General features: G+C 35.4%; 2 protein-coding genes across 2 annotated transcripts; one reads left to right on the top strand and one right to left on the bottom strand.

The window, feature by feature from the left end:
• Window positions 1-9,879: 9,879 nt before the first annotated feature.
• eve1 (even-skipped-like1) lies at window positions 9,880-13,704 on the bottom strand. Its single transcript, XM_053515283.1, has 3 exons — window positions 13,677-13,704; window positions 10,869-11,116; window positions 9,880-10,693 (listed from the first exon to the last, which is right to left on the bottom strand). The coding sequence occupies exons 1-3, from the start codon at window positions 13,702-13,704 to the stop codon at window positions 10,211-10,213; spliced, it is 759 nt and encodes a 252-aa protein (XP_053371258.1). The 3' UTR covers window positions 9,880-10,210.
• A 5,106-nt stretch (window positions 13,705-18,810) lies between these two features.
• On the top strand, window positions 18,811-20,729 carry hoxb13a (homeobox B13a). Its single transcript, XM_053514970.1, has 2 exons — window positions 18,811-19,502; window positions 19,780-20,729. Exons 1-2 carry the CDS (start codon window positions 18,836-18,838, stop codon window positions 20,025-20,027), a joined length of 915 nt encoding a protein of 304 aa, XP_053370945.1. The 5' UTR covers window positions 18,811-18,835; the 3' UTR covers window positions 20,028-20,729.
• Window positions 20,730-26,565: the final 5,836 nt, after the last annotated feature.

The raw sequence follows: 26,565 nt of genomic DNA, 5'->3' as shown, positions 1-26,565 counted from the left end.
ACCGTTTTAGATACGATTTTAAAAGAGTCAAATTATTGGGCTGCATCAAGAAGAGAAAAGAACTTAATAAAAAATTTTAATTACTGGAACCCTTTAACACATCATCAAATCCTGGAACTATTTGTGGAAAAGTCTTTGTGGAAGAAATGTGGTCAAAAACAAATCATGAATGGAAAACACTTAAACCTTTGGTGAAGTTGCATGGTTAATGATCAACAGCAAAAACCATAGCTATTTTTAATAGTGAAAGTAAGACCATTTCCATATGCACACAATGTGATGAGAACTCACAGGACTGGGACTAAGCAGCGTTGTGGCTATCAGAAAAAAAAAAAAGATAAAAATGGCTTTAATTTGTTAGTAAGAACAAGAGATTAGACTTTGGAGCAGTGGAAAAGGGTCATGTGATCTAATGAGTTTAAATTGACCCTATCTCAGAGTGGTGGTGCATCAGGGTAAGAGGGGAAATGCATGATTATGATGCACTTTTCATGAATAGTGCCCTCAGGAGGCAGTGTTACGATTTGGGGTTGCTACAGTTGGTTAGGGGTAGGCTTAGCAACATAATGTGGCAATAAAATGAATGATGATGAAGTTGTAAATACAAAAGCACAATTTAAAGTGTATTAAGTAAACTTTTATGTGCTAAAGTGGAACAACGTCCTACTTAGAGAGTATAGTGATGTGTGTACTAATGTGACATTAACCTGACACTATCAAAATTATATTATATTTTTAATGTATTATAACACATGTAAGTACATTACAATTTTTTTTTGCTGTGTTACTATACTACTGACCAATTTCAAATACTAAAAAAGCACAATTGTGGTTAATATCAATATACTTTGTTATTACATATAATACACACAATATTCTATACTACCGTATTGCAAATGTGTTACCAGTACTCTAAATGACCTTTTACAAATGCTAAATGTTGGCCCGTAACTGCTCATAACATCCCTTTTACTAAATGTTCGAATTTCATTTATGGCAAATACTGAAGGGCTGGCAAAGTTTAATTAAATTCTGCAAAGCCAGTTTTGAGTGATGTTGTGACATAATTGGCCAGTCAGACAGACAGATGTTTTTGACTGGTTTCTGCTCCTCCAGTGTATAACATGTAAAGTTATCATTGAAAGAGAGAGTTCTGGCCAATTTACAGACAAAACATGTAAAAACATGTACTTACAGCTACATAACCGTTCAAAAGTTTGGGGTCACTTTCTAACTCCATAATCGTTCTTGCCTCTAACGCCTCTAATCTGAGGTGCTGTTAATTGGTCGTTTTTCAGGCTGATAACTCTAAATGAACTTCTCGTCTGAGCCAGAGGTAGGTTTTAGTCTCGCCCTCCTGGGATGGCCTTCATGGGAGCCAGTTTCATTATGGTGCTTGACGGATTTGGCAAATGCACTTGACAATACTGTTCTTGCAAAAGCTATTACAGAAAGGCTGACCTTTGTGTCTTAAAATAACAACTAACTGTTGTTTTTGTTGTTGTTACGTTATTACCTAATTCCATATGTGTTATTTTATAGTTTTGAAATCCTCAGTATTGTTGTAGAATGTAGAAAATAAATCACTAAACAAAAACAAAACAATTTGCAAGTGACCCCAAACTTTTGAACGGTAGTGTAGTTCCTTGTCTTGCATCTGTTGTTATCGCTTTTCAGTTGGTAGTTTGAATTACCACTATTTAGTCTCCTGTTTTTGTTTGTGTTTCTGTCTGGTTTATGATACTGTTTAAGCTTGTTATTAATAAATAACTTTACATCTGCATTTATGGCATGCCTGGAGTCCATCTCATGACAGCAGAAGTGAAGGCAGAGTTTTATTACTGTCCACAAAGCAAACAAATTAGAAGGGTAAAAAACAAGCAAAAAGAGTCGTGACTGAACATGCAAGGGTGTTTATAGTAGCATGTTGTGGGAAATTAAGTAGAATCATCATGCTTTACGTTTTACATAACTTGATGAACAACGGCTTTTGCTTAGCTCTGTGTTTTTTATATTTGATCAAGATCATACTAAAACTGTTCACAGACAGGGAAGTCACAGATAAGTCATGACATTTGTTCTTGATCTGGTTTGGAAAAAAATTATGTCACAGTTATTTTTTTTTGTTTTTTCAACATTTGGTGTTTTTTAAACTCACCAGTGTGTTCTTTTTTAAAGAATGTACCAAATAGTTGATTTTATTTGTTTTGTTTTTGTTGTCTCTCAGATTTATGATTTTTTTGTCTATAGTCTAGCTTCCGTTTTCTCTATTTTTTCTATTTATACAGATTGCTAATATTTCAACTGGTGAGACGGTAAATCCTTGGCATCAGAGGGCACTGCTGAGGTAGGCAGAGATGGGTGCATTGTCTTGCTAAAATCGTCTGCGGCGCGACTCAGATGAAGCTCAGGTGGACAGGACATGGCTCAAAGCAGGGCATATCCTGGGCAGAACAATACAGAAATGAGATGCAATGTCAGAGCATGATATAGAGCAGAGCAATATTTTGGGTCTACATGGCTTAATTCCCAATAGTCCTTTTAAGATATAAGGATATGCACACAGTATAGTTAGGAGAAAAATTGATGTCCTCATATAAGGACAGCAGGGTCTTATGAGTAAATGTGGGAATTACCATATCTGGTCGTTGAGATGAAAAGGCTTATGGATTTTAAAGTTAAATGACAAATTCTACCCAAATTCTCTATTAGGCTAAGAAATATTACCAATTTTTCCACATTTTGAAAAAAATTTATTTATAAAAATTTAAGGTTAATTTATGGTTGATTGGTTCTCAACATTTGTGAATGTTTGGGAAAGGAAAATGATTCTGAGTGTTGTGATAGGTGACATGGCGACTTTAGAAACTGATGGTTAAATTGCTTTTCATTTCAATGCACAGTTTGAAGAATTCATTTTTGTTAGTAAATTTTATCAATTTATGATTAGGTAAAAATTACAACTGGGTTAAAATAAATGAACAGACCTATTTTATGGGTGTTTAAGTCTAATTATATGTTGTAAAAAAAGAGTTGAATTTATTTATTACATTTTGTACTTGTTCAAGTTGAGGGGTAGTGATGTGGGCATGGGTAATTTACCCTAAAATTTTAAATCTGTCCTATAAGCAATTGAGTGAAATGTTACTTTTAATATAATTTAACCTCATAACCCTGGTTATTTTGAGATCCAGGTTTCTGTATAATATTTTAAAATATATATGCAACATAGGTTTTATTTGAATAATAATTATATGTAAATATTCACTCCAATCACAATTTACAAATATCCAACTCAGCTTCACCACATAAGAGAAAACTGCTATGCTTCACCACATAGATGAACTGCTATGATGCTGCCTTTAGTCTAGTAGCCTATGGCAGACCAGAGACGAGGACAGATATGCATACAAAACAGGCTTTAGAATACTGATAGCAAATAGGTATGTGTGTTGTATTTAACAGTGGCATGGTTGATGTTTCAGAAACTACTGATCTCTTTTTGTACATAACTCTGTCTAGTGTTTATATAGACTGGATAAAAAAAATAAACCAAAATATAGTTGCAAGCAATGATGAGCAGGCCGATGCACCTTGTGCCATGGCCTCCTGGGTGCACCATACAACCTGTGTGTTTTATGAGCATGTCAAGACCTCAAAGACCTTGCACACTTTACACAGTATATAAAGCTGATGTCAGCTTGAGCCCTAAATATTTGTTAAGTGTGCGTGCGTGCGTGTGTGTGTGTGTGAGAGAGAGAGAGAGAGAGAGAGAAAGAGAGAGAGAGAGAGACACATGAGTGTTAGTGTATGTGAGAGGTGTGTGTGTGTGTGTGTGTGTGATATGTAAGTGATAGTGTACACATATACACACAAACAATGCAAATGACTTTTTTTATGTACAGTGTGTGTGTGTGTGTGTGTGTGTGTGTGTGTGTGTGATTTAATTAATTTACAAGATGAATTAGGTCATTACTAAAGAGACTGATATTAAATGGATTAAAAAATTGTAATATTACAAACCCGAGTCCAAAAAAGTCGGGACACTGTACAAATTGTGAATAAAAACAGAATGCAATGAAGTGGAAGTTTCAAATTTTAATAATTTATTCAGAATAGAATATAGATAACATATCAAATGTTGAAAGTGAGACATTTTGAAATGTCATGCCAAATTTTGGCTCATTTGGGATTTTATGAGAGCTACACATTCCAAAAAAGTTGGTACAGGTAGCAATAAGAGGCTAGAAAAGTTAAATGTACATATAAGTATCAGCTGGAGGACCAACTAATTAGGTTAACTGGCAACATGATTGGGTATAAAAAGAACCTCTCAGCGTGGCAGTGTCTTTCAGAAGTCAAAATGGGCAATTCCCCCAATGCTGCGGTGAAAAATATTGGGGCAATATCAGCAAGGAGTTTCTCAGAGAAAAATTGCAAAGAGTTTGAAGTTGTCATCATCTACAGTGCATAATATCATCCAAAGATTCAGAGAATCTGGAACAATCTCTGTGTGTAAGGGTCAAGGCCGGAAGACCATACTGGATGCTCATGATCTTCGGCCCCTTAGACGGCACTGCATTACATACAGGAATGCTACTGTAATGGAAATTACAACATGGGCTCAGGAATACTTCCAGAAAACATTGTTGGTGAACACAATCCACCTTGCCATTCGCCGTTGCCGGCTAAAAAGAAGCCATATCTAAACATGATCCAGAATTGCAGGAGTTTTCTTTGGGCCTAGGCTCATTTAAAATGAACTGTGGCAAAGTGGAAAACTGTTATGTGGTCAGTCGAAGCAAAATTCTTTTTGAGAAACTGGGACGCCATGTCATCCGGACTAAAGAGGACAAGGACAACCCAAGTTGTTATCAGCGCTCAGTTCAGAACCCTGCATCTCTGGTATGGGGTTGCATGAGTGCGTGTGGCATGGGGGCTTACACATCTGGAAAGGCATCATCAATGCTAAAAGGTATATCCAAGTTCTAGAACAACATATGCTCCCATCCAGACGTCGTCCCTTTCAGGAAAGACCTTGCATTTTCCAACATGACAATGCCAGACCACATACTGCATCAATTACAACATCATGGCTGCGTAGGAGAAGGATCCAAGTACTGAAATGGCCAACCTGCAGTCTAGATCTTTCACCAATAAAAAACATTTGGCGCATCATAAAGAGGAAGATGCGACAAAGAAGACCTAAGGCGTTAAACAACTAGAAGCCTGTATTAGACATGAACGGAACAACATTCCTATTCCTAAACTTGTAAACTTGTCTCTTCAGTCCCCAGACGTTTGCAGACCGTTATAAAAAGATGAGGGGGTTCCACACAGCGGTAAACATGGCTTTTACCAACTTTTTTGAGATGTGTTGATGCCATTAAATTTAAAAGCAACTTATTTTTCCCTATCTCAGTTTAAACATTTGATATGTCATCCATGTTGTATTCTGAATAAAATTAAATCATTGCATTGTTTTTATTCACAACTTGTACATTCCCAATTTTTTTTTAGTTATTTATTAAATATATTATAATGCCTTATAATACATTATACATTATAATGTAATATTAATATTATTTGCCCATAATATTTATTTGTAAAATTTATGCCAGGCTCATGAACTCCGCGTTTATTCTTCTTTTTCTTTTTTTGTGCTCCAGCAATGACTGATGGCTAATCCTGCTTGTCCACTTCTGACAACATTATGAGCCATTGCTCACTTGTTACTTACATTGTTTACAGTCCCCTTTGAACTAAGCAGTTTCTCTCTCTACAGTTTAGAATACTTAATATCCGTAAATACAATGCAGCCTACTTCTCAGGGAAATACTAGCCGATCTGTCAAATGTATTGTCTTATTAATGACTCTCCATTAGTTAGTTAGTAGAATTAATTAACTCCTCTCTGGCCTCATCCAAATTCTCTTAACAGTAGGGACCATCTACATTCAGATCACGCATTTAAAAAATGTTGTTAACTTGTATGCATGTGCATTAGGCATCAAATGTCTAAAAAATACACCCTGCGAAGGCATTATGCCTGTGCTATCAAGAAAATATTTCAATAAGAGTATGTGGCTAATTTAGGATGTCAACAAATCCATCTCTTAAGTCCCCCAAGGCCAAGGCTGCATTAGTAGCTGTATGTTGTAAATATCACAGTGGTGGTATCTAGACAAACGTGTTTATTTTGTTTATTTCACCTTCTTACTACAGACAGCAATGGTCACAATTTTCACACTGTGCAGAGAAGGCAATCTCTTTTTTTAATGTCAGTTCCGATTTATTATATGTTACAGCAGATGTCACCTGTTAAGTTATTATTTAATTTGGATAGGGGGAATAATATTTGGATCTGTATTTTAAATATTCACATATCAGCTTTATTGGCCAAGTATGTTCAGCATACTAGAAATTCATCTTGAGTGGAGTGTGTTTTGAAAGGTGAATCTCAGTGTGTTATCTCAGTGTGTTTTAAAAGGCTAAGAAAAAAAAAAGAAATTTCTTCAAATATATGTAAATAGTTACAGGACACCGGTAAAAGGCAATCAAAAATATGACCAATGTAAATGTTTCCAATTATCAGATTCTCTTAAGCTCCTAATACAAATTCTCCTATTACAAGAGTTTTTTTTTACTTGAGAGTGAAAAGCAGATATTATACAAATACAAATGACAGCATGCATGTGTAGTAAAAACTGCTTAACTTGAGTACTCAAAAAAGTAATATTTTTCAACAATCGCAGATTTATTTTCGGCGTGCCATGGTGACTCAGGAGTTATCAATATTGTCTTGCACTTTCAGGGCTGGGAAATTGAATTTTCCCTCTATTTTGTGTGCATGGTTTGGGTGGTTTCCGGTGCTTGATGGGTCTAAAGGCATGCCATGTATGGTAGGCTAATTCAACTGCCTTGAATGGTTTAAGTAATCAAAGGAAGAAAAAAACAATTGTAGAAGTAGAAGTATGCGCAAAATGGTCAAGACTTAATAATTTAAGTCAATTACATTTCAAAAGCATGTCAAAACCATATTATTTTTAATGAAATAATAAGGATACCAAAATTTTTAATTCATGCAAATTCAATTTGCTTTTCTTTTAAAAGATTGAAGACACTCATCAAGATTTAAAGACAATCATCAAATGTTGCAAAAAAAAACTGATTAGATTTATGTTATTTTGTTGTTGATAATGCTCTTTGTGAATTACTAGACGTAAAAAAAAATGTTTTCAGAAATAGGCTTCAAACAGTAAGACTTTATAAAATAAACAATGTGTTTTTCTCATTTCTTATTACAGTTAATTCTTACATTTGTCTAGTGACATTTTCTCTGACAATTAAAACAGCTTAAGGAAGAAAATGGCATCATCTTCACTGCAGTCAGGTGTTGTTTACCATAGTCCTAATATGTGAAAAACAAAAAACTGCAAATGCCATTTTTTTCAACTGCATGTTATTGCAGATAAGTCACAGGCAAAAAAGGATTTGTCCAAAAAGAAGGTAAATTGCAGAAAAGACCAAATTTACTCTGTAAACATAAATAAAACCTCAACTCTCTCACAACATCCAGAAAACTAGTCCAGACATGTCCTGAGTGAATTGACCAATAACAATTGAAAAAAGGAATGTATGCGTGTGGCCCTAGGTAAAACTTAATAAGTTCTAAGGCCATTCCCACACATACCAGGATATTTTTTTAACAGAGATTTTTCCTACTTTATTTTTTTAAATAATTCTGTCCACACAACCTTGTTTTAAAAAGATTAAACACAAATATTACAAAAACAAATGTCCTAGTAATTCCTGTCTTATACTGCCTGGGCAGAAACAGCTTTTGGGTTAACAGTGCATACTAGGTGGTATAAATTATGGATGGATGGATAGATGGATAGGTGGATTTATTAACAGGATTGTTGAAATACTCAACTTTTATTGTTGATCTTCTTGCTAGCACTATTTTCTTGAATAGCATTTTAACAAACCTTTCACTTTTAATAAGTAAAAAAATGACTTAAAGCATATAAAGTCATTAACTTAAATCCATTTAAAGTCGATTAGATTTGCAAACAGTAAAAAAAGCTTACTGTGACGCTCATTTAAGGGAATATTTAAACCAATACAATGTACTCAATGAAAGATTTATTTTTGCCTAGTCACAGAAGAAACAGCTTTTGTGGATTTTAAATCACCTGTAACAGGTGCAGCTGAAGTAAGATAAAACACCTAAACCACAGCAGGTGGGCTAATCCATATGGCCTTCTGAGTTAGTAGTTTGATAACTATGCATTACAGGCGTAATCACTTTAAATGTGTCTTGTCTCCAACCTGGAGATTTGCAATTGTTTGTGCTGTTTTGGGTGAATGCAATTCCATATTTGGTTAGTGCAAGCACATTTGAAGTTGATATACAATTTGTTCTAGCACATAGTGCTCATGCCAAATGATTTGGCATATCATTAAATAAAGCATAGAACCTGTCTTTGGGGATTAGTGATTTCAGACTGTCCACCTCCTGTTTTGTCTGGTTGGTTCTTCCATTAAAGCATGTTTCACCATGCTACAGTGGATTGTGTCTAGCATGGGCTATAATGACAGGATTAGTGTGGTGTCGTCTGGTGTGGTATGGTACTGTAATTTTGATAAGTATCTTTTATCAAGCCACAGTCTGTGAGAGGTAACAAAAATACATTAAAATGTAAAAAAAAATTATAGAAATTTATAAAAACAGAAATGGATTTGTAGTTTGTCCTAACAACATTGTCACAAGACTGAGAGACACAACCTGAGATGCCATTCGACCTTTTAGCACATTCACAACTAGGGGAAATGTTGAAGCAGCAATTCAGTTGCTGGAGTGTTTTTGAGATGTGGTAGAAAAACTAAAAATTGCTAAGGAAATTCAGATGTATATGAAAAGAACATACCCCCTCACAGAGAGTAACTTGAGCTTAGGATTGAAGAATGGACAGTGACAATGTTACTGACAATAATATGCCACCTTGCTAGTTTTTTTTTACATTATTAATTTTCTATTAAATTTATATACATTACATACTGTATATAAATAAAACTAAAGAGTCAACAGGAAAAAAGCTATAAACAGAAAAAAAATACATAAATATTTTAATAGTTTTGTTTGCCATAAAGCTTTTGAACAGTGAATATCTGTGTGTGTGTGTGTGTGTGTGTGTGTGTGTGTGTGTGTGTGTGTGTGTGTGTGTGTGAAACAGCATTTTGAGCAGCATAGTTTTAGATAAGTAAATAACAATTCCTTTTGTGGATTAAACATTCTGGCCAATAAATCTTAAGAAATAAAGTATATCATTTGTGCATCATAAGTAAGTCAATATTTTTCAACGTCAAAAGATCCATCTACTGTGCTGTTGCCGTCTTCTTAGCTAGATTCTTGATTCATCTTTCCTTCTGAAAATCTGTCCTATTGTTGGATTTAGTTCTAACCTTAATCCAATACATAAAAAATTTATTTACACATTTGTCACTCTTAAATGATTGAAATCATCAATAAAATTTTTATATTATGTAAAGGTTCCCCGAGTGAATACAAAGTGCAGTTTTTAAATGATTTCATTGATTAAGGGAAAAAAGCTATCCAAACCTGCCTGGCCCTTTGTGAGTAATAACTGATTAATATCTGATTGTGTCACTCTTGGTGGCAACAACTGAAATCAAAGGTTTGTGATAACAATGAGTCTTTCAAATTACTGTGCTAAAATTTTAACCCACACTAAGGTTTGCAGCATGAATGCCCTGTTTAAGGACCTGAGTTGGATTTAAATCTGCACTTATCAGTCCACAATATAATCAAAATAATCAATAATCAAGATATTTTTTGCAAATATGTCACGTGGCTTTGTGTTTTTTTTTGTTCAGTGGCTTTTGCCATGGAACTCTACCATGGATGCAATTTTTGCCAAGTCTCTTTTTTACTGTTCATTCATGAGCACTGACCTTAACTGAGGCAAGTTCTTTTATGAGTTTCTGGATGAGTTGTCATTGTGCTTTCGAAGTAATGTTTGTATTTACTCACGTTATCCTTGTGTAATATTCAAATTTATTTAAAGACATGAATTATTGAACCGTGTCAAAAAGCATGCCCAAAAAAATAGGGAAGAAGCAACTACTTTTTCACACACATAAATATAAGTTATGCATAAGGCTTAATATTAAACAATGCATTGTATTTAGTGAGGCAAATGTATATCTTCTCTGGAATCTAATAGTGCAACTGATGGTTCTGAGCTGCTAGATAGACTCAGCCCAAGGCCAGCTCCACCTCTATCTTTGTGTACCTGGTCTGGTGGAGGCCAATGGAGACAATAGGAACAAGGACAGGTTTTAGGATGTTGCATTGCAGGCAATGAAGGGTAGAGGGCTGGAGAATGAAGCCCACCAATCCTGGTGTAGGGTGAGTGTGGAAGTAGTACAGTGTTCAGTGGTCTTACACAGCCAGCACTGTAGGGATTAGACAGGCTGGAAAGTGTTGGCATACCTGCTACACCCACATGAGAGTACAGCTGAAGGGGAATGTGGGGCAGCAGTGGATATCCCAGCCCTGTAACAGCTTGACTGACCATATAGGCACACAGATTTCGGTCCAGTGGATGAGGCCAGCTCAGACTATGGCGCTGTCGTTTATCCTTCATCCGTCTGTTTTGAAACCAGACCTGCAATTACATGGAGGAAAGCAGAAAATAAGAAATATATAGCGTACAGTACCTAATATATTTTGTATAATGTAAATTAATTCTTAATGTTATTTTTATGTTCGGAACTTGAACCCAACAAATATTCAATATATTCAATAATATTTTCAGTGACTGTATTTACGTTAAGGGATACCTTTATGGTAGTCTCCGGCAGGTTGAGAGCCGCCCCCAGTTCGCACCGTCGGGCCCGTGAGACGTAACTCTCTTTGCAATACTCCTGTTCGAGGCGTGTGAGCTGCTCTCGCGTGAATGCAGTTCGGTGCCGCCGACTCTGGTCTACGACATTTAGTAGGGCCATGCGCGTGCACGATTCCTGCTCCCCAGTGTCACTATCAGCATGAGAAACGGAAGAGACTTGGGGGGACTCTCTGCCCTCTGCCACTGAAAAGTAATAATTATAAAATATATATCCATTCGTCTGGAATATTGGAATTATTATTGTGTAATGTTTAACTATAGGTCAAGAGTTTAAAAGTTATTCAGTAATTGCAAACAAAAATTCTGCTTGGTCTGAAAGATTACCTACTGTTAAAGACAGAAGATGATCTAATCAAAACACTTTTGAAAGCTGCTAAATCGAATTTTAGTGTCCGTACATCATTGATAAGCTATAATTCCATTATAAATGTGTTATACATTAAATTATATGTACAATGACAATTCGAGAATCTAAAACTTTAATGATCAGATTTCGTGAAATCGAAAAATATGTGTAGGACGAACAAAGGTATGTAGGACGTCTTCGGAACCATATAAAATTACGTCCTCATTCAGAACTCATTTTAAGTCAGATGTTAAATTCCTCATATTAAAGTCGTTTTAGGGTGTCTTTACGAAGTAATAAGTGGCAGCTATTATTTTCGTGATAACATCTAAAGGAGTCTTGACTTCTAAAGACTTCGTACAGACGATATGAGAGCTAGTCTGTGTGCCCACTGTGGGTGGTCTACCAATTTGATCATTTTGGTCTGTGCTTTGGTAGCGGGTACCATGCCCAGTCTTAAACTATATTAAAATTATTTACAGGTTTTACAAGGGATGTTAGGCCCAGCAGTGAACACCAACAACGATTGCTGGCAACACTTAAAAATCAGTTTAACTAATGAAGTGCACAATAACTGAAAGAGTTACTTACACATTGTTCCCAGACGATTCCCGCCTGAACTTTGACTTCTGTACAGAACTGCGAGGATGCACTTGTGATATTAATCCAAATTAATTAAAGTTATTTCAATGTTTTTTTTTGTCATTACATTGCTTAAATTAGCAAGTATGACTTGTTGCGCTCCACCTAACGGAAGTTACCCTTGCAGACCCAGCCAAGTTTGTTTTAAAAGGTGGACGATTTAGTTGTTTTGTAGCATTTCTCCACCCCTCCCTTTATCTGTTCTCTCCCTCCGTCTGCCCCGTCTTCCACCCTAATGAGAGACGCGCAGAATCCGCTGCGGCGCCGCTCGGGCGCGCGGACAAGAGGAGGTGTAACATTTTCTTTGGTCTCCGACCTGCCTTTGTACTTTTTGTTATGGGAAATTACATTCGACCTCCCTTTGCTTACTGTCACAGTTGCTTTCCTGGAGAGAGAGGCCAGCCGTTGGTTCCGCAGCTTTTGATGTTTATAATTTTGGAAGTCAGTCAGGAGAATACTAATGTTCTCGTGGGTTTAAATTTTGTGTGTTTTGCATGACGGGGCATCAATGCGTCATGAAACTTTTTGTGCGTGTGTGCAAGATACCTATTAAAAAGTGAACATTTATTTCAACATAAAACATTAATTTAACTTGAACCTCATCTGGATGTGTTTAATTTATGTGTAACAACTTTTGCTTTAGATTGTGCAGAGGTTTTACAGGTTTCAGCAGAATAAAATCTCCGAGGAAATGGATTGTTCCAGGCAGTATGTATATTTCCTCAGATAAAATCTTAGACAGTCATACTGATTAAAAAGAAAAAACGAATGAAAGAAAGACAGTAAGACAGAAAGAAACATGACCAATTAATCACCTAAAAAAATCTGTAATGTTAAATGATTGCACACTTTTGCTTTCTTACTTTATTTAATTATTTCTGACATATTAAGGCGAAATAATGATAATAATAATAATAATAATAATAATAATAATAACAACAACAACAACAACAACAACAACAACAACAATAATAATAATTATTGTTGTTATAATTATTAATTCAACAACAACAACAACAACAATAATAATAATAATAATAATAATAATAATAATAATAACAATAATAATAAAATATATAGGTTTCCTGTCTAATACGAAGCACTGTTTTCAAAAATTTGGATGATAACTTTATTAGGCTAGTGCTTTTTGAAATTGCACTTCCATCGCACTGAATGCTTTCATCTCTTGAGGTTCTTTTAATTATGCAAATTATTTAACCCCGCCCATTTTAAAAGCTCTATAGAATCTAAATGTTTATGAGTTTCCAGTTGCACTGGAAACCTGATCTAAAATAGACCGAGCTTTTTCTTGAAGATGTATGTTTTGTCCAATCTATATTAAGTTCTATTTCTAAATGGTAGGACGTATCTCCATCCTTATCTCCTCAGTTAATTTTGCATTCGACTATGCCATGCATCAACCATGGATCTTGCATATTGCACATATTTAATAATGAGGAGCCATGTGTTTTGTCCTTAAGACACAAGTGTTGTTTCATCCTCCAGTTGATGATATTTTATCAGATGTGTCCAGGTTGATATTGTTCTTTAGAGACATTCTCACACGATTGCTGATAAAATGGTGCTGGCGCTTTAACAATAGGACACGTCTAGTTTCATTTGATCAGCCAAACCGGCTAAGGAAGCGTGGCTTGTTAATGGTGGAAAAACACCCAGAAATTAACAGAGCCAGCAGTGCACACCTATCAACTGTAAAACGTAAAACTGTACTCCTGATCATCGGCTAAGAGTTACCAGCGTCAATGGCGTCAACGCTTTCCATAGGGCTCACAGAACACGTTCTGAGAACTTATGGGTGCGCACAATACAAGCTTAAATAATGAAAATGTAATTTTGTTATCTGCCATGATATTATTTAGAAAAAACAATTGACTGTAGAGTTGCTCTGTAATTGTAATCGCCCTAACAATCAAATATCACACTAAATATTGGTGTAACATTTAATTGAAACCCTTAAAGAAAATATTACAAAAATATTACAGTTAAAATATTGAATATAAATAGCTTATAATGTATCTATTTGTAAATTCCTGTCTACAGTTAATAACAATTTGTATATATTGACCACCCACTGTAAATGTATAATTATAGTTACTTGCAATATGTATACTATGCTTACATAATATCCTGCACATCATGTTCATAATAACAACCTGTTTATACGGCTCATCCACTGCAATCTGTATAATATCCTTCTGTAATGGTTACCCATAGCTTCTCCCTGCACATATCCCTCTTAAGTGTACTTAGAACTTATACCTTTATCCTGCACTTTCTGCTAATTGCACTTCTGGTTAGACCTAAACTGCATTTCGTTGCCTTTACTTGTACATGTGTGATGACAATAAACTTGAATCTAATCTAATCTAATCTAATCTAATCTAATCTAATCTAATCTAATCTAATCTAATGTAAATACAGTCAGTATTGCCAGACCATGGTTTTGTATTTCTATTTACAACCCATTCTTTAATAAGTGCTATTTATTAATGACGTCTTTGATATGTTGTGTATCAAACCGTGCTACGAAAATCATTAGTCCTTAATCAACAATGGATAGAAATCTGTTTTCAAATTTTTAAGTTCTCGTAGTTCTTTTAATTTTCTTCCTGATTGCATGATATATGCTCAGCTGGCACAGTTTTAATTGGTGTGTTCTCATAACCCCCGAAACACCCCTCCGCTCTTATCCTCGCTTTGAGGCGACCCTTTCGAAATGGGCTTGCACAAATCAAAATCAATGTTATTAATCAAGCAACACTTTCTTAATTAGCAAACAGAACATGGCTGTCTAATGAACCAAAATCTTCTTAGTTTTCTTTTTGATAATAAGGCAAGAATATACACTTGTTTAAAATGAGACTCTTTTTTGAGTATAGCATTAATAAGGACATACACTGAAGATGCATCTATAGTTTGTTTCATTAACGCCCGAATAATCTTAGCTTGCTCTTAAAGATTAGAAAAGAACATAGGCCTAAAATATGTTATTAGATTAGTGGTTAGTTTGTTGCACAAATTAAGTTGTATGCATGTAACCTTAAAAGTGCTCATTGGGGTGATGGTTAAAGTAACTCTCGGGCTTTTTTCGTGTGTCGTAATCATATAGAATAAAGTATTCAGTATGGTAACAATGTGAAAACATTGTGGTAAATTTGATTTAAATCCAAGTTTGTCAGTCCTTTTTACCATGTCGTTGCCTTATCATACGAATGCATACACTATGCACTTTTATGATCTTTTAAATTCCTTTCCATAGTAAAATATTTTGGGAATAATAAAGATGCTTGTAATGAATATAATTGTGTAAGTGAACAATATTATAATTGTGTTGTGATGACAACTGTGTCTGCTATAGGACATCAGTAGGTGAAAAATACATTTACATGGCCTGGGTGGTTAAAATTCTTTAAAAAATATGCACGATTATTTACCTGATTTACTGCCACCACTACCATCAGCATCATCACCACCACCATCATCTTTATCATGAACATCATAAATCAATTAAACCAATTATTTTCAGTGACCGCTTTATATTGATCAGGATTGCGCTAAATAGGAACGCATGGATGGAGGGCAGGAATATAGGGCTGGCTACTACTCACACGGGCAACATGCACACACGGCACAGGCACATTTCTTTTTACACGTATGGACAATTTTAATTAGCCAGTACATCTACTGAGAAGTTTTACACAAGGTTTCCGGGAAACTAAATCACTGCTAATACAACATGGATCAGGCAACCAAAGGGCCGAGGTCTTACCCAAGATATGCACTCTATATGTTCCAAGCTACAAAATGTCGCCCAAGAAAACGAAACTTCAGAAAAGCACAATTAAATATTTTTTCCCATAAAGATAACACATTGGTAACACTTCTTTAAAAAGTGATTACTCACTCACTCCTTTTCATGATAAGGCATGATAAACTAGTATTTTATAAGCAGCAGCACTTCCCAGTCCCTTGTTAGATCTGTTGTGTGGATATTTGCAAGTCACCTTGCGAGAGAGAGAGAGTGAGAGAGAGAGAGCATTTTTGCGCCTTGAATCAAATTCGTTAATTTATAAAACTTTTTAAATGTTGATTTTTATTGCAAATAATTTACATGAACTCGTTACATAACTGTATTGTACATTACTACATACCACATTTGTACATTACATTACTAATTGTATTATATATTTTTATATTGTTTTTGTTATTGCTTTAAATACATCCTGATGTAAATTGTAAAAAAAAATGTTTTATATAAGCCAGAAAGCCTGCTATACTTTTTTCTAAGCGCACCCCTTCCTAAAATACTCCACGTAATACTAATGCTTTGGGAAGCGCTAGAAGAAAGTGAAATCGTGGTATGTATGCATTTTAATAAAACAGAAAAATAATTTTACTTCAGAGTTGTGTGCATTTTCATTATTTTAGGCAGTTGTTGTCCTGAATTCATCAATGACATAGCGCCGCGAGGGGATGATGGTGCTTTTTTCCTATACATCCATGCCACCAGGGCGTGGCCACATGATCGGCACTGGATGACCCCTGACCACCATGTAAATATAACTGGTAAAGCCACCCTTTATATATATGTGTGTGTGTGTGTCTCACATAATTCTTTACTTATTTTGCATTATTATTATTATTATTATTATTATTATTATTGTTATTATTATTATTATTATTATTATTATTAATAATAATAATAATAATATTGGTTAATCACAAATTGTTTTTACAAGTTTTCTGTTACGAAAGATTTCGAAAATACTTGTTAATTATACAACAAAGCAATGGCCATCTCTCTAATTAGCGCCTCCAGAGGAAAATATGCATTAACGATATTCCTATGTGTTATAAGCCTTTGCTTTTCCCGAAAACGATGTAAATGCTAATTAATAAGTGGTGGCGATAATATAACCTACTGGATTCCAACCGCCGCTAAACAACAGCGACAACGAAGAAGAAGAATTAATAAGTGGTGCTTATTTTGTTATGCCTGAATCCAGGAGTCTTAAATGATTTCCAGCTTACCGTAGCAATACTTTCGCTAGTCAAATAGGATAACTGACTATCGGTTGGTTCTTAAGTGTGATTTAACACTTGCCCTATTAACTAAACGTAGTATTTAAATAACATTAATATTCATTTACAGTGAATTAGATTTTTAGCAAGTTTCTTGTATACAAAAAAAATCACATATTTATCCCATGGTCCATGAACTGTTTTACAGCAGTGACATGTCATTAATAATCACTGAGGGTTAGGAACGTTTCTGGGAAGCGCAAAACAATTAAATAACTGCCTGAACTGACAATGCAAATGTTTTAAAAAACGTTACATATTACGTTGTGACTATTGCTGCCAAGACCATTAATAACATTTAATATTGAAGGTATGTGTACCTTTGCTGCGTCTGCCAATGAATCTTCACACGCACGATAAATCTAAAGCAGCTCTTCATTTTGGATGGGCAAATGATTTATGATGAACATCATAAATCAATTAATTCAATTATTTTCAGTGACCGCTTTATATTGATCAGGATTGTGCTGCGTAAATTTCCATGGAAAGCTGAAAAATAAAAAACCTTAGCACTACAGTGAGTACATACCTTCAAGCCTTAATTCCCACCCTCTTCGGTATACACACACGCACGAAGGCACGCGCGCATGCACACGTATGCTATATGCCTATATGCAAAGGTTTATTGAAGAGAGAAGCTTAAAGACAGCAAGTATCTAAGCTGTTTGGACAGGCACTGTAAATAACCAAAACTAGGACAGAAAAAGGCTTTATTCATATACGCTTGTTGTAAAGAAATACAGTTGTAGCTACTTAAGGAAACTAAGTAGCACTTTTTAGTGCACAATCTGTGATTGTTTTATACATTGTGATTTTTTTTCATTATCTGTTATCTCAACTCAATAAGATCAATTATTTTGCCTTTAAGTTATTTTGCTGTCGTCAGCTTGTGTTTTTAATGACAAGCGTAAAGCAAAGGCCTTGAACTTGGGAAGTTTGTTTAAGGAGGGATTGCGTCTATCGTTGCCTTCTGAATAAGCCCTTCAGGGAGGGCTAGTCTCGTCGCTTTAAACTTGGCCTTGACCTTGAAGGCCCTGTCTAATCTGTAAAAGTCGAGCGTGTGTGTGTGTGTGTGGGAAGAAGGGAGTAGAGGGACGAAAAAAGGGGGAGGGGGCATGGGAGTCCTACTCGTCTCTTTTAAAATATTCAAAGCGCCAATTATTGCTCATAGAAAATCTGTTGCACAACATGGTTCATCTACAAATACCATACGAACCATTGTACGAGCATATTTTGTTCTATTATTATTAGGAGCATTTATGCTGACAGACAGTTGTGAGGTAAATTGATATAAATGTATAAACTGTTCTCTCAATTCACATTACATTTTAAGCGTTTAATGGGCTTTTAGGAAGTAGATGTTGCAAAACAAATTATTTTTATTATATGACAAGAGCAATATTTACCCATATTTATAACAATGTAAACGAAATTCAAACGATCATGTAGGCGACCTTGTTTCTGAAAATGCTACCATCCATACAAATGTAACAGCACAATATTAAGTCTATACATTTAAATAAAAATAAACAAATATTTCCCTTTATAGATTACTAAATATCCATAATTTCACTTGCAGTGGATGCGAGATATATTGCCCAGTTTGTAAAGACAGTATACACCACAAACGAAATCTGTTTTTTTTTGTCACGGATAGTTGTAAATCACGTGACATGTCTGTCGTCCAATGATTGCGCGCCAATCCTGATTTTACTTCATTGCGTCAATGCAGCTACGGCGATGTAACCGTGTGTCCTGCTCTGGAATAAGGTCTTTGCGCGATAATTCTCCGTCCGAATGGTAAGCGTGCTATGACCACCTCCCTGGTCCTGAATCCTCGTTGGGCGGATACTGTAATGTTTGTGTATGAAAACAGTTTGGATGAGCTAAACAAAAACATGGAAGGTCTGGTTGGTAGCAGCAATTTCGCGGCCAACCAGTGCAGAAATCTGATAGCTCACTCAGCTCTGAGCGGTCACCCTTCCAGCCTTGTGCATGGTTCCAACTATTCCACCGTGGACGTGAGTACCTCGAGTTCAGGAGAAACGAGCAAGCAATGCACTCCGTGCGCAGCGGTAAATCAACCGTCGTCCACGGGGCCTATACCTTATGGCTACTTCGGCAACAGTTATTATCCGTGCAGGATGGGGAGGGGTTCGCTTAAGACTTGCACGCAGCCGAGCGCACTTGGCTACTCTGCAGAGAAATATATGGACACGCCGGTTACATCGGAAGAATACCCCACCAGGGCCAAAGAGTTCGCCTTTTACCACGGTTACCATGGTCCTTATCAGTCAATGGCTAGCTATTTGGATGTGTCCGTTGTACAGACACTAGGGACCAGCGAGCCACGGCACGATAGTCTCCTCCCTATGGACAGTTACCAACCTTGGGCTCTGGCTAATGGATGGGGAAGCCAAATGTACTGTTCCAAAGACCAGAGCCAAACCGGCCATCTGTGGAAATCTGCATTAGCAGGTATGCATAACCCGCCGAGGGCAGCATGAAATATTTTATAATAAAAACTTTTTTTTATTATATAAAAATGTATTGTTGTGAAGTTGTAGTTATTTTTAAATGACAACGGAAGGCCCGGTTTCCCTTTTCAAGCAATATTTCAGTTGCGCAAAACTATATTCCAGGCAGCTTCGAACAATGAATGTGGGAAAAGTTGATTTGAGACTTTGGAGACCGGCCATACAGAAAAAGCCAACTAAAGCCTTTCAATAATAACCCTGTTTGTTATGCGTTCCAGATGTTGTTGCCCACCAACATGACGGAGGCTCTTTTCGCCGAGGTAGAAAGAAAAGGATACCGTATACCAAACTGCAACTAAAGGAACTGGAGAAAGAGTATGCAGCCAACAAATTTATCACAAAAGACAAGAGGAGAAAGATTTCTGCGGTAACCAACTTGTCCGAGAGGCAGATTACAATCTGGTTTCAGAATAGGAGGGTGAAAGAAAAGAAATTTGTTGCCAAAGTTAAGAACAGCGCTGCATAATGGGAATTTGAGCAAAGACATTTTTTTTTTTATCTGTGACTCAGATTAAAGAAAAATTCCTACTGACATTAACTTGGATTTTTTTGTGCTCTCTTGTCTGCGTATTGACATCGCGAACTAATAAAAGTATTAGGATCATTTAGTATAGAAAGTACATAAAAATACTATATTCCTGTAAAACTGCCTGCCAAAATATGCCGCCGTGGGAATTTACATATACAATATAAATGTTAGAATGTTAAGCATGTCGATGTTGTTACTGCAATAGAAAAATAGCTTGTTAAACTATATACCCATCAATATTATTTCTAACACACTTATGGCATATATTAAATGTATAGGTATATATTACAATACGAAAATCACGTTAATCTTTTAAAATAATTTACTGACCTAATTTTCATAATTGATTAATTTGTAAATTGTGCTAGTGGATACGACAGGAGTTGTCCTGTAAATGTCCCATTTACATTCATCTTAATTTCAAACAAATTACAATCTTGCTAGGGTGTCTAAACAGTCCTGTCAAGCTGTCACCCTGCAACAAGTTTATGACCACTTCTGTGTTATCTTTTTATTGTCAGCATTTTTGACAATCCTAGACACGGGACTTTTTGTTCTTTTTGATATACCTTAGCGTAAATATGGTACATCATATTTCCAATTTATGTGGACCAACAATTAAAAATTAAAACTTGTGTGAACGTATCATGCTTTGCAATGCGTAAATAAAAGACGATAAAAACTGATAGTAATCAAGACCTGAGTTTTTCCTTGTTTTGCTGGGGGTGGGGAACGAGTTTTGATGGTGGCAGAAAGGGGAAGGAGAGAGCGACTTGTAGACAGACAATTTAATAAGCTCTTAACCTTGACCTTGGAAATCACGTGTACTTAAGATAAGTGTGTATTTTCATTTCATGAAATAACTAAATCTACCACAAATACAACTCACATAAGCTAGGGTTATGATCGCCCCTTGACCTCAAGGCTGCTTTTGTTAAAATGAGTTATAATTTGTCTTGTCCGTGGATGTTGTCTGAAGCGTTTATAATCACACCAGACGTTTTATTTGTAGATAGTAGCCTACTTGTAGAGAGCTAATGATCTCCAATTCCTGGACTACAAAAAGTAAATGTCTTTCTTCTGTTTACGGAATGCAGGTAATAATGTTCCGTTTCACTTTAATTCACTTTCTTTTTTTTTTTAACCACTGTTCATGTCTGTACTGTTTAACTGGATAACAATGGATCCAATATGGATATCCACTCTATGAATAATCAATAGAGTCATGACCCACCGATTTTGCACACCATTGGCTTAGTGGTACGTTAGTGAGATCTTCACCTTTCGTAATGCAATTTAAACCCATTCCGTGTGCTTTTATTTGCTGTCTTTACTCTGCACAAGTTCTACAGAGAACTTATTACAAATATTTATAGACGGGGGCAAAAAAATATTTGTAAGCGTTTTATTTAACTCTCATTGTCTGCACGGTCTGTCGATAACAGAACAAATCTGTTTAATAACAGAAAACTTTTTTAAACATGTTTTTGTAGCACGTTTCTGTACATTTTACAAATAGTACATTTATAACGATTAATGAATACATTCCGTTACTTACCGTTCCCGCATCAAGAAATAATTGAACGTATACCATGAACAATTCAACAAGTCAATGGTAATTTATGTAATATATATATATATATATATATATATATATATATATATATATATATATATTTGTTATTATTTTTGTTATTATTGACTTAAATAATTTATTATTTCATGTCGCACTTCATTCAGGATCAGTGTATAATTAACGATAAACGTTCGTTAAATATGAAAATATTGCATATTGCATATGTGGTCGTTATATTAATGTGTGACACTAAAATATTCCGCTGTGGCGACCCCTTGCAGCAAGCAGCCCAAAGACCAGCAACAACTAAAATTGACCTACTTCTATCCATGGCCAGAATACAGACTACAGAATGCCATACAAAATACTCAAAACCTTTTGTCTGGGTCTAGTTAACACTCAACTTGACAATAGTTTCTCTGTTGTGTTTACACCTGGATTTACACGTCCTTTATAATATTTAGATATCACAGAATAAGTGGTACTTTGAAGTTATATTTCTACAGACTCTCGATATTTTTAAGGTCGATCAAATAAGTGAATGCATCAACGTCTCTTTTCAGTTGATAATTAACCAAGGGTGAGGTTCCTGATAACCATGAATCTGAGCAAATAACGAAGCGAGCGTTTCCCGAAAGCCTTCGGAATCAGTTATTTAACGAGTAGTCCAAGTCTGGAGCAAGCTGCCTGAGTCATCAGTTAACTTTTAATTTACAATACGCAAGTAAATTTAATAGATGACTAAAAGACTTAAACAGCAAAAAGAGACGCAAATACATGCATTTTTATGCAAAGCGACGTCGTACACTTTACTACAGAAATGACGTTGAATCAAAAGTGCGCTGAAAAATTAAGAATTGAGAAGAATGCAATGCATAATTATCAAAAAATACTCAACAACAAATCAACAAAAATATAATCATAAAAAATAAAAGCGTGAAAAAGAATATGAGGTTTGTCAGCGAAAAGAATGTTATTTATAGTACACATAAAATATTAATTTTCTCATTAAAACGTGTCATACACACTTACACATCTAACTGTGCGCACGGTTTTGTATAGAAATTGGCGGCCTCTGTCTTTTTAAGGGAAAGAACTGCAAAACACTTTCGAATAAAAACAAACGACTCGGCTCAGGTTATTCATGAAGTTAAAGGTGTGTTAATTAGGAGGTGTTGGTTAGTAGCAATTATATAGCCTACCAAATTTCTATGAATGTTAAAATACGATTAAAATAATTAAATATCTCAAGAAGGCTTAAAAACTCGTTGCAACAATTCATGTTCGAATCAGCATACCGACCCTATATTTTATATTAAATTTGGTAATTAATTGTATCTATGTCCCTAAGTTGTGAGTAAACACCTAGGCCGTGACTGAAAGGAGCGTTTCAACGGTAACGATATATACGTTTACTTTTTCAAACTAATCGTCCGCCTTGGAAGTGATCTCGTCGATGTCCCTCTAGCGAACTTTTGTTGAACATTTGGAATTCCAACTTCTAGAATTAACAGACTTTGCTTTAGCTGGCTATACTTAAATTCACTCTATAGAAACATATTGCGGAATCAAGGCTTATTGTTTTAGGGTAATGTAAAACATTTACTATAAAAGTTACAGCGATTTATTGGAAGCAGAGTGGTCAGTGGATTATTTTATGTTTGCGATAAATGTTTGCAAACTGTATCATGTATAAGGTAAAGTACTATATATATCTTAGTGTGATTAAAAACAATATAGTACACGTGGTTATTTGGCTGGATACAACTAAACAAAGCTCAACAAGCAACTCAAAAACGTAACAGTTACAGCTTGGCGGTTGTGAAATTTATCACACAAGTTTCTGATTTGCAGCTAAAAAACAGGGGCGTACTGGGACCAAAAAGTGGCCCTGGACAGCTCCACCTTTTCTTCTTCCAACTTTTCATTCATGGAAATTATTATTAATTTGCTCAGAGAAATTCGCTGCATCGAGAAAGTATCCATATCTCTCCCTCTGTAAATCAAAAGGGACGGGGTCGAGGGGCGTGTTACAGAACACGGATGGAATAGACCAAACTAATATTAATATTGAGGAAGGGCAATACATTCGCATGCGTGGTAACATAAACACACGCTCTTTGTCGGAGACGCCGTGCGATTAACGCACTCATCCATATGCGTAGAAAAAAGATGCAATATTATAATTTCCGTCAGTTAAAAAAAAATATGCGTACTGACTGGGCCGGCCCACTATGGCCAGCGGCCCACCGGAAAAACTCCCGGTGCTCCAGATGGCCAGTCCGCCACGGGGTTAAAACCTAAAATAATAAGCCACCGCAACTACTTTAGCTACATTGTGCACTGATTTAACCACCTCGTCCGACTCATACTAAAAGATGAAATTCGGTGCATTTAAAAAATGTGTCTGTTTGTTGGTTGGTTGGTTATTTGTTTTATCAGTGCATCCTTTGTATTCGAACGCATGCAAATACCTAACCAAATCGGCGATTGGGATGTGTTAAGCTTCTGTTTGCGCATCAGTACTGGTTCTAAAACAATGCATCTTAGACAATATTTAGAGTAAGCAATGCAATGAAAAGTTTAAGATAATTGCGTACTGGTATTCTTTATTTGCAAGGTCAAAATAACTGAAATCACATTTATGGTCACCTAGCCCTATTTTTTCAATCTGGAACACCCGTATATTTAATCACAGTAGAAACAACATGAATGCAGCTTACTGTAAAAAAAAAAAAAAAAAGAGTGCCAGATACCAGGGATTCGGTCACTTACACTTTAGATCTTTTTATTTGTTGGCACTGCTGATCAGCAGCGTTGAGCACAACATTGTCAAGTTCATGTCTAACACCATCCCCTCCCCCATGTAACGCATCAGTTTTACCCTAAACCCCCCCACGTATTACCCTTTGCTTTTGCCTCGTCTGCCTGTCCGACTGCCGACTGGCTTTTGTTACGGACATTGCAGTTGAACTTGAGACATCTTGTAAACTATAAGTAGTCTAGCCCCTGTCTGGACAGAAGTGGCCAGCGTGATCAAGCAACGTAGGAAGAGAAAAAAATGTTTTACGTGGAAGGCCCCCAACGACGCGTATAGAGAAAAATCTCTCCATAGCCAGAGCTGACCATAACGACACAAGAATGTGGTTCTTTGGCAGTTGTGAACCTGGGAAACGGCAGATTTTTGTAGCATTACTTAAAATGCAATTATGAGGTTTTGAGATTTAGTTAAAATATTATATACGTCCATTATCACAGTTTGCAGTTTATTTTTTTTTATTTATCGTAAAACAAGTTTGAAGTGGTTTTGAAATAGAACAAAACTTGTGCAATAAAAGACTACATAAACCTGTTTATATTGTAACCTTAGTTCCTACAAACAATATATTTTGGATTATTTTAAGTTAAATGCCTTGATTTGTTATTTATTACAGGTATTGCATATCATGGTATTTATTTATTTATTTATTTATTTATTTATTTATGTGTTTTAATTTAGAAATTAATATTATTTAATTATTATTTACAGTGCATTATTATTATTTTGTCTATATCTCTGCATGTGTAATATTTAAATTATTGGTTATGTTACTTATGTTAAGAGGAACTAACAAGTTACAACACATAAATAAATAAATACCATGATATGCAATACCTGTAATAAATAACAAATCAATGCAGTAAACTTAAAATAATCCAAAATATATTGTTTGTAGGAACTAAGGTTACAATATGTTAGCTTAACAAAATAAGTTATTTAGCTTAATATATTTAGCAAATTGCATGTATGCCCAATTTATCACTTGTACAAATCCGTTGAGACACGCTGATGACGTAATCTTTAATGCTTCAATTCAGGACTTATTCAATTTTGTTTCCTTTGCGCTGATGTCAGTGGGGAGCCATTTAAAAGCACACTGTTTATATTACGCATCAATACGGCGGTGTGTGCATTCAGTCAATTATTCTTAAAAGCATTTAAAATATATAGTCCTAGAATCGACTTAACCTATTGATTAAATCAAACGGCCGCTTGCCACGAACGTAGAACGTTTTTCTAAATGTCTAACATCACCCTCACTACTCCTATTTCTACCCTTGCTCCTACTCCTATACTCGTAGGCACTACTACTACTACCACTACTACTACTACTAGTGTTCATACAATGGTCAGTGCATTGTATATCTAATTTAAACTACAACGACAACTCATGCAATTCACGAAGTCCTGGTAGCTGTAATATGACAAATATTAAACAAGAGTTCTTGAAGTAGAATAACTTGTGGACTAGACCACCCGCAAGTAAATGCTTCATGCGATTCAACTAAATATCATATCATTTTAGGGAATTGCAATACAGTAAAACAGAAATAGTAAAAATCCCGTGTAAAATTTTACTGGGCGTTACAAATGGTTTGACCATATAAAATTGACTTGTTGTTGTTAAAATAAATTTGACTAATGCTGACTTTCTCATTATTTCTCGTAAAGTAAGTAAACTTAGTAGTGGTAATGACTGTAAAACGGTGTTGTAACGTCGTTATAATCTTATTGAAACATACTTTACGTATTATTTTACACACACACACACACACACACACACACACACACACACACACACACACACACACACACACACACACAAAAGTGGCCCTGGACTTGTGAAAGGTGACCCACAGCAGCCCATATCATAATACATTAGCTCATTAATGTAGAGATAAATTTTTAACACCAGTTACAAGTAAAATATAACACAATACAGAAATCAATGCGTTTTAAACATATTATTTGAAGTATCACTGAACATATATTGGGTCATATTAGTAAAACAAAGAAACAAAGGAAAGAACATCAAGACAAAAAATCTATAAAGACAATATTTTAAAAAGAATGGCAAT

This window comes from Clarias gariepinus, chromosome 16 (assembly GCF_024256425.1).
Source record: "Clarias gariepinus isolate MV-2021 ecotype Netherlands chromosome 16, CGAR_prim_01v2, whole genome shotgun sequence".
Taxonomy (NCBI): Eukaryota; Metazoa; Chordata; class Actinopteri; order Siluriformes; family Clariidae; genus Clarias; species Clarias gariepinus.
This window is presented reverse-complemented; position numbering and strand designations above follow the sequence as displayed.

Excerpts from the sequence above, each read along its gene's own strand:
- eve1 (XM_053515283.1), bottom strand. The coding sequence starts at position 13,704 with ATGGAAAGCGTTGACGCCATTGACGCTG. Across the intron at positions 11,117-13,676 it reads CGTTGACGCCATTGACGCTG|TGGCAGAGGGCAGAGAGTCC; the intron begins GTAACTCTTAGC and ends ATTACTTTTCAG. Across the intron at positions 10,694-10,868 it reads TGCCGGAGACTACCATAAAG|GTCTGGTTTCAAAACAGACG; the intron begins GTATCCCTTAAC and ends ATGTAATTGCAG.
- hoxb13a (XM_053514970.1), top strand. The coding sequence starts at position 18,836 with ATGACCACCTCCCTGGTCCTGAATCCTCGTTGGGCGGATACTGTAATG. Across the intron at positions 19,503-19,779 it reads GTGGAAATCTGCATTAGCAG|ATGTTGTTGCCCACCAACAT; the intron begins GTATGCATAACC and ends TATGCGTTCCAG.